Below are 9,470 nucleotides of genomic sequence, written 5' to 3' on the forward strand. Positions count from 1 at the left end.
TATACACACACACACACACACAATTATAGAGTAAGCGTGTTTTAAAAATTTGAAGTTTTTAAAAGAAGCCATTTTCGGTTTCGTTTTGGTTTTCGGCCAAATGCATCCTAAATTTTCAGTTTCGGCCCAAAATTTTCATTTTGGTGCATCACTACTTGAAACTAATGAAAGTGGAATCACGTCATCACAGCTTGACTATAGAAGTATTTCATGGTCAGGTCATCAGTGACCTGCATGAGGTCTATCGCAGCAAAAATCTATATCCATCCAGTTTCTAGAGAGGAAAAAGTTGAAGTAGATTGTTTTTGATCATTTTTTACTTCTGGGATAGAGATTTTGATTGGTGGTAATGAAGTGTTTGTGTGGATGCTCCTGTTGTCTTGAATTCCACCACCAATGCAGTGCTCATCCCGGTAGTGAACACACATACCTTCATTAGCGTCTTCTGCTCTTATTGATGTAGGCCAAAGTCCTATGTTCTGTTCATTTGCATTAGAACAGGGGTTCTCAACCTTTTGCAACTTAAGGCCCACTTTTACAGGTACCACTTTTACAAATAAATGAGAAAAAAATCAAATTCATTGTATGTATTTAATGCATTCAGGGGTCATATTTACTCCCCGCATGCTTTGGGGCCTTAATGGGTGCAGGGTTGTTTCCCACATCCCTTTTTTTTTTCTTTTCAAAAACCAATTTGTTTTCTGTAACTGCATCCAGGGAAACATTGACTGCTAGCTAACAGTGGTAAAACACAGTCACTTTATGATTATGTGTTGAGTCCTGTCATAATTTTTTGTGGCATATGCCCAGGGCCGAGTAGTGTGTGTTCCATAGAACACCAGAAACTGCTGGGTCCTGAAGTCTGTTCATTGCTTAGCAACAGTTCGTGTTGTTTTGGTGAATGAGGAGTCCTTGCTCCCTCAGACCCTCGTGGAAGATGACTGCCTGTTGGCAGGTGCCTGGGTGTTTTGGGCAGCTCTGGTTAGGTTCTTCCCAGTCTGGCTTGGTGTTGGATAGGCTGTGTGGATCTAGACTATTGGACTTTTACTAGATAGAGTTGTCTGGTTTGGTGGATAGACTGGTATTGAATAAGTAGTGCTCTGAGCCCTTGTGTTGTTCCACAGTTATCCTGTAAACACGGAGTTTGGCTGAAGGCATGCCAAAACACTAGGAAAGCAGCTCAAGCTCAGATAGAAGCTTCTCTTATTTGATGTTTAGTAAGACCTCATTTGAAAATATGTGATAATTGTCATTTCAAATGTCTGTCAGTCATGGCTGGGACATAAAGGTGCGAGTTTCAGCAAGAGCAGCACATCTCCTTTTTCTTTGTAAATATTTATGCTGCCAAATGCTGTCAACAACATGAAGTGTGTTGGCCACTGTATCCCCATGCTTTTATAGTATATCCACTGTGTGTGAAAGAGTGCACCCCTAAGTATATTTTTCCCTGACTTCAAGCCTCGGTGGATGAGAGCTCGTCCAGTGCCTCCTGCTCCGCAGAGCTGCAGACTCCCAGCACCCAGCCTCAGACCCGCCTCAGCAGGGCAGCAGGACAGCAAGGACGCACAGATACACAGCAGACCCAGCATGCGCAGACAAGACTGAGCCGCTCAAGACAGGTTAGCACCATGCATGAAGCGAAGCCACCTACTCTTCAATGGAAATTCTAACATGCTCATTAGTCAAAAGGCTTGAGAGCAGTTCCATAGCGTCATTCACTCCATACTGTTCCACACTGTTTATTTTGCAAATGTGAACTTTGTGGAACTTTAGTTTTTTTCATTAGCCATGACTCCTATTCATGACATGTGTTTGAACTTGATCTGTAGAGGGACAGTGCAGCTTAATATACTGACTTGATGTTGTCTGTGTACATTGGTCCATCCCGCTATTTGTGTTGCTACAGTCAGGGAGGCAGAGGAAGAAAGCAGTCATGATGCCTCGTGTTGTTCTCACCCCTCTTAAAGTGAACGGAGAACATGTCCCCTCAGGTAAGAACCACTCTTTTGTCCAGACACTTACTTCATTGATAACACAGCAGTAATGAAAGCCAGTGAAAGTGTTTTTCAATCTTTTCACCAATTATCTGAAGGTCCCACCAACAGAATTTAAGCTACACAACATCCTGTGCACCATAAAGTCAGGTCTATAAGTATTTGGACAAGGATACAATTTGTGTAATTTTGCCTCTGTACACCACCACAGTGGATTTGAAATCCAGTATATTATTGAAGTGTAGACTTTCATCTTTAATTCCAGGGGTTTCCAAAATTATTGTATTAATTCTCAAAGAATTACAGCAGTGTTTATACAAATCTCCCCATTTTCAGAGGCTAAAGAGTAAATGGTAAGTGGTCTTATACTTGTATCATACTTTTCTCTGCATTGCACACTCAAAGCACTTTCACACTATTTGCCCATTCACACTCCAAAGCACTCACACACCGGTGATGTCACCGGGAGCAACTTTTTGGGTTCAGTGTATTGCTCAAGGACACTTTGACATGTGGAATAGAGAAGCTTGGAATCGAACCGCCAACCTTCTGGTTAGGAGATGACACGCTTGACCTCCTGAACCACAGTGACCCCAAGTAACTGGACAGTTGACTGATAAACAGTTTCATGACCAGGTGTGGTGTGTTCCCCATTATTTCATGACAAATTTAGCTGATAAATTGTCCATAATTGATCTATCGGAGCCCTCTCTCTGATTTGATAGGGGGTGCAGAAATCTTAGTGGCTGAATCAACAATCTAGTATATTCTCAAAAAAGAGAAATACACTAGTGAGCTCAGCAACAACACCAAAAGTCCCAGAAGGCTACAAAATTAAGATTAACTAGTATCAGAATCTGAATCAGCGTTATGGGCCAAATAAATTTAAACTAGGGATCTCCACCATGTAGCTCACTCCCTGATTCTAAGTAGCTCGCCTAAAGGTTCAGAGAATAGACAGGAGGCTATGTAGCTTACAATATACGCATGATAAAAATGTTGCACAACAAAACTTTGCTCAGTAAACCTGCTCAAATTACAGTCAATCAAATACAGAGATGTCTGTCCTTCTTTGACAAATTGTCAATCGGTTGAGTTACACTGCTGTCAGGTTTGTTTTTCGTGTACACCGTTCAGTGATGTAACCGACTCTTTTGGTTAATGTGTTGAAACGTTAAAAGTCTACACTTAAATGAAATTACTAACTTTACTGTATAAGTCAGCAGGCATGTTGCCATGGATTCAGTTAGTTGTGCTTTGGCCTGCAGCATGTTTAGGCAACATTTTAGTAAATTAAGTAACACTACACCAAATTCTCTGCTTTTAGTCAGTCCCCTGAATGACAGTTGTCTTATTGGAATACAAATGTCAGTATTCTTGTACAAGAGTTGCTTTTGAAATATTGAATAAGTGTCTCTGTTGCATTAGTGCATTCTAGATGCGAGATTGTTGTTGTGCAGAGTTTTGCAAATGTGAACTCAGTAGGTTAATAAAATCTGTAGGTTGACTAACCATAAATGTAGTCATTACAGCATTGCAACCTGTTTAACAATTAATTGTTTTCAAATGAAAATAAAAATTTAACAGAACACAATTTTCAGTTCATTAAAGTCAGTAGTTAAACTGCCATTAAAACGTACTGTAGTTTTAAACTCTACAGATGAGATGCCATCAGAGCAGCCTCCTCGCACATTGCCCTGTTCTGCAGGCTTCATATGAAACCTGCAGAGTAAATGAGTGAGTGGAACAAGAAAGAGATGCCAATAAATTTATCTTTGGTACTGCTAGCTGCACTGAAATATACCTGCATTTTCGTTCATTATTTAGTGGCCATTCCCACATTTCTAGTAGTCATTACTGCTCCTCTTCTGTAACTTCTAACTGCAAAGAGACAATTTGTTCGATAGTGTCCTGCAGCTCTTCTTGTAAAGTTATTTCTGATATCGGGTTATCGAAGATCGGTGCTATTTCAGTGGCCTGTGTTTCCTGTACACATTCTTGCTGTTCTTGTACACATTCTGGCTGGAAAGAGACAATTTGTTCAGTAGGCACCTGCAGCTCATTCTGTAAAGTCATTCTTGATGCCAGGTCATCAGAGGCTGGTGCCACTGTTGGGGGCCAGTGTTTTTTGTTTTTGTTTTGCTTTTTGGTTCTTCCCAGGACCTGTCTTTACAGGTTTTCCGACAAGTAGTGATGCTGAGGGTTGGGTTTTCTGCTGTTAAATTTTCTTTATATGATATTATATTTCATTTTATTTTTCTCTCTGGCTGTAGGCTAAAGTGTGAGATTAGAATTCAAACTGTACAGTACAACTGTAAATAAAGTTCTCCAGATCGGAGCTCACCACAGATTTTGAGTACTTTAGAAATTCTAATATACTGATTAATGAAACTACAAGAGATAACTAAGCTGTTCATCACCCTACTAAATAAACTCAGAGTAGCTTCCTTTTGACTACCTCTTATGCTGTAAAACTTGACTGATGTTTATACTGGACTCACTGGGAACTGTGTTTTTGATTCTTCTTTCTTTACATACAGTGCCTTGCAAAAGTATTCGGCCCCCTTGAACTTTGTGACCTTTTGCCACATTTCAGGCTTCAAACATAAAGATATAAAACTGTAATTTTTTGTGAAGAATCAACAACAAGTGGGACACAATCATGAAGTGGAACGAAATTTATTGGATATGTCAAACTTTTTTAACAAATAAAAAAACTGAAAAATTGGGCGTGCAAAATTATTCAGCCCCTTTACTTTCAGTGCAGCAAACTCTCTCCAGAAGTTCAGTGAGGATCTCTGAATGATCCAATGTTGACCTAAATGACTAATGATGATAAATAGAATCCACCTGTGTGTAATCAAGTCTCCGTATAAATGCACCTGCACTGTGATAGTCTCAGAGGTCTGTTTAAAGCGCAGAGAGCATCATGAAGAACAAGGAACACACCAGGCAGGTCCGAGATACTGTTGTGGAGAAGTTTAAAGCCGGATTTGGATACAAAAAGATTTCCCAAGCTTTAAACATCTCAAGGAGCACTGTGCAAGTGATAATATTGAAATGGAAGGAGTATCAGACCACTGCAAATCTACCAAGACCTGGCCGTCCCTCTAAACTTTCAGCTCATACAAGGAGAAGACTGATCAGAGATGCAGCCAAGCGGCCCATGATCACTCTGGATGAACTGCAGAGATCTACAGCTGAGGTGGGAGACTCTGTCCATAGGACAACAATCAGTCGTATACTGCACAAATCTGGCCTTTATGGAAGAGTGGCAAGAAGAAAGCCATTTCTTAAAGATATCCATAAAAAGTGTTGTTTAAAGTTTGCCACAAGCCACCTGGGAGACACACCAAACATGTGGAAGAAGGTGCTCTGGTCAGATGAAACCAAAATCGAACTTTTTGGCAACAATGCAAAACGTTATGTTTGGCGTAAAAGCAACACAGCTCATCACCCTGAACACACCATCCCCACTGTCAAACATGGTGGTGGCAGCATCATGGTTTGGGCCTGCTTTTCTTCAGCAGGGACAGGGAAGATGGTTAAAATTGATGGGAAGATGGATGGAGCCAAATACAGGACCATTCTGGAAGGAAACCTGATGGAGTCTGCAACAGACCTGAGACTGGGACGGAGATTTGTCTTCCAACACGACAATGATCCAAAACATAAAGCAAAATCTACAATGGAATGGTTCACAAATAAACATATCCAGGTGTTAGAATGGCCAAGTCAAAGTCCAGACCTGAATCCAATCGAGCATCTGTGGACAGAACTGAAAACTGCTGTTCACAAATGCTCTCCATCCAACCTCACTGAGCTCGAGCTGTTTTGCAAGGAGGAATGGGCAAAAATTTCCGTCTCTCGATGTGCAAAACTGATAGAGACATGCCCCAAGCGACTTACAGCTGTAATCGCAGCAAAAGGTGGCGCTACAAAGTATTAACTTAAGGGGGCTGAATAATTTTGCACGCCCAATTTTTCAGTTTTTTTATTTGTTAAAAACGTTTGAAATATCCAATAAATTTCGTTCCACTTCATGATTGTGTCCCACTTGTTGTTGATTCTTCACAAAAAATTACAGTTTTATATCTTTATGTTTGAAGCCTGAAATGTGGCAAAAGGTCACAAAGTTCAAGGGGGCCGAATACTTTTGCAAGGCACTGTAGTTACTGCTACTACTGTAGGTGCTAAACTATATGAAACCATTTTTAAAAACTTGTTTTTTTGCCACATTTTAAACTGTTATTCATGTGAAGTGAGTCAGCAGCAGTCTCTGCTCTTTTCTCAGTGTTTAAGGATCAGTAACTTGGTGGCGGACAGAACCGATTTAGTTAGTGGAGAGAGACGGGTGAGAGAGGTAACAGCCTTTCAGAACCATATGCAAAAAGATGACAGAGCGTCTCTTTATCACTCAGATCTCACAGATTTCCCAAACTGTTTTAGTTTTACTTAGTAGGGTATTATGGTTTTTTTTTTCACCATTGTGGACAAAGTAAGTATTAAAAATGCATCCTGTATTGATCCAATATGGGACAATGAGACAGAGCATTTTATTTATAAGGTGGCAACGGTTTTGTTTCGTTTTGATTTGCTTTGTTTTTATGCAGGAAGACATTTGTGGTGTTGCCTTGCATTGTCGCTACCATAGCCAGGCATATTCAGCATGTTCTTGCAATGCATCCTCTGGTCTAAATCCAAAATAGGTCCAGAAGACCAATGTAGCCTACTGTTTCTTTGAAACTAATGTTAGAGTTGCCAACATTCAGTTTGCTGACTGCTGTAGCTATTTTCAGTGTGGCTTACAGCAGCAAAATGAAATATAGTGGTGTCTTTTTTTTTTTGTCCACTCATTCATTTACTCTGCGTTTCAGGTGAGGCCTGCAGAGAAAGGCAGTGTGTGTGCACCTGAAGCCTATGAGGATGCCACTAAGATTGTTTAGACTTTGTAGCATTCAAAATCAAATTTTAATGGCACTTTGAATTGCAGCTTTGGAAAGTTGCGTTCTATTAAATTGCTATTTCAGTTAGAAAATGATTTAATCGTTCATCCCTACTTTAGCATCAGGCTGACTGATTTGAACATGTGGTTTGAAACATGGGTTGGCAGGGCCCATGAAAAGGAGTCGAGGAGGGATGGATGTAGACTTTGAAACACCTGGCTCCATCCTGGTGAACACCAACATCAGAGCCCTCATCAACGTGCGTACCTTCTCATCCTTTCCCACACACTCGCAGCAGCAGCTGCTGCAGCTGCTACCGGAGGTGGACAGACAGGTATGTTTTTCTGTTTTTACAGTTTAGGCCCAGCATTTATGTCTGTGGTTGTTATGTACCTTTATGTATATAGTAACTAACCCAGCATTAAAGCAGGAAACAAAAAACTAATATGCACCACTGATTTACCTGGACATCATCTATGATGTGTGACTGACAATCTGACTTCAAATTGTTGGACAGTAGAAAAACGAAGCCTGTGCATTTTGTTAGATATATATTGTTGTTTTCAACTCTGTTTAAGGCTACTCAGTTGAACTAGTATGCAATTTAGAGCAGGTTGTGATGGCTTAATTGTTTTTTTTGTTTGTTTTTTTTATTTGCACTGAAAAAATTGTCATTATCAAAATTTAATGAAGCTCAGCTCAGTCACACACCATGAAACACAGGCCTTGTAGTGCAATTTTACTGTATAAGGCATAGACCACTTTGTCCTTCAGATGCATGCATTGTGTTCCCTCTCCTTGCAGACTGGACCTGATGGTATGGCCAGGTTAAGTAGTTCAGCTCTTAACAACGAGTTCTTCACACATGCCTCCCAGAGCTGGAAAGAAAGGTTGGCTGAGGGTAAGTTAATGTTCAGTCATGGTTAACCTGTCTCATTTCACTCAGACTTCTTAAAATGTCAAATCAGATGATGCCTGATGGGATTGTATTGATCACTGTGGGGAAGGAACTAGTGATAGCAGAAGCTAAAATTAACCAGAAAGTTGTAACAGAAGGTTAGGAAATTATAAATACCAGTAGTAAAATCCACACCAAACAGTTTACTGCATCCCAGTGAATTTAAAAGAAAGCTGCACAGTGCAGAGATACTTGACAGAAAACATTTGCGTGTGATCTTGGTGACTTAGCCCAGGGACCTGAATCAGAAATTTTTTTTTAATTGACTCTAGACCCATTTTCACAAAACGTTCTAAGCCCACAGACAAAATTCTAATAATTGTGACAGTTTCTAAGAATTTCCCCTTGAAGTTGAGGTCAAAGGTCAAAGTGTTTATTTGTCATATGCACAGTTAGGAAATGTGTTTCCCTATACAATGAAATTCTTACTTTGCCATCCACATGACTGCCACACAATACAAGTAAATTATAAAGTAGATGAGCAATAACACATCTAAATAGGCAGTAAGAAGCAAATAAAAATACAAGAACACAATATAATGCAGAAAATATATTTGCTACATCGAAGCCATGAAGTGGAAATAATCAGCAGTGAGTGTGCAATTATGCATGTGCAAAATGACTATGTAAACAGTACAGATGGAATTACATGAGGTAGATCCTGAGTCAGCTGTTTTAGGAGTCTGATGGCAGTCGGAAAGAGAGTTTTTCAGTCTAGAAGTCCTGCATTTCACACTTCTGAGCCTCCGACCGGAGGGTAGGGGTATGAACAGTCCATGCTGGGGGTGGGTGGGGTCCTTGAGGATGGAGGCAGCTTTCCTACACACTCTGCGGTGGTAGATGCTCTGCAGAGAGGGCAGTGCAGTCCTGGTGATTTTCCCTGCAGTCTTTACCACTCTCTGCAGGCACTTGTGGTCCATAGCAGTAGTGCTGCCAGACAGTGATGCAGCTAGTCAAGATCCTCTCAATGATGCAGCTGTAGAAGTTGCTGAGGATCCTAGGCGACATACCAAACCTCCTCAGCCTCTTCAGGAAGTACAGCCGCTGTTGGGCCTTCTTGACCAGCTGTGTGGTGTTAAGTGTCCAAGTGAGGTCCTCACTGATGTGGACATCCAGGTATTTGAAGCTGCTCACCCTCTCCATTTTGAGCCCCCGAATGAACAGTGGCTGATGAGTTCTTCTCTCCTTCCTCATGTCCACTATCATCTCCTTCGTCTTGTCCGTGTTGAGGCTGAGATTATTGTCCTTGCACCATGACACCAGACCGGCTTGTGGGAGATGACACAGTCATGGGTGAACATGGTGTAGAGGATAGGACTGAGGACATCCCTGTGGGGTGCCATTGTTCATGATAATGCTGGCTGAAGTCCTATTGCCAATCCTGACAGTCTGGGGCCTGCCAGTCAGAAAGTCCAGGAACCAGTCACAGAGGGTGGGGTGCAGACCCAGTGTGGACAGTTTGTGGGGGACAATGAAGTCAATGAAGAGTATGCTGATGTAAGAGTCTCCATTTTCCAGGTGTGAAAAGGAATAGTGGAGGGGAGGGGCGGTGGCGGCTGCGGGGGGCCCGCC

At 41.3% G+C, this 9,470-nt stretch overlaps 1 protein-coding gene across 2 annotated transcripts in view; it reads left to right on the forward strand.

The window, feature by feature from the left end:
- Positions 1 to 9,470, forward strand: part of asxl1 (ASXL transcriptional regulator 1) — a 66,969-nt gene that overhangs the window by 45,795 nt on the left and 11,704 nt on the right. For both annotated transcript variants that reach the window (XM_020609205.1, XM_020609206.1), the window contains 4 exons: positions 1,459 to 1,619; positions 1,907 to 1,991; positions 7,108 to 7,274; positions 7,745 to 7,841. In XM_020609205.1, coding sequence (XP_020464861.1) covers positions 1,459 to 1,619; positions 1,907 to 1,991; positions 7,108 to 7,274; positions 7,745 to 7,841 — 510 coding nt within the window. The remainder of the gene's footprint in view (positions 1 to 1,458; positions 1,620 to 1,906; positions 1,992 to 7,107; positions 7,275 to 7,744; positions 7,842 to 9,470) is intronic.

The sequence above is a fragment of the Monopterus albus genome, unplaced genomic scaffold, assembly GCF_001952655.1.
Source record: "Monopterus albus unplaced genomic scaffold, M_albus_1.0 scaffold98.1, whole genome shotgun sequence".
Lineage (NCBI taxonomy): Eukaryota > Metazoa > Chordata > Actinopteri > Synbranchiformes > Synbranchidae > Monopterus > Monopterus albus.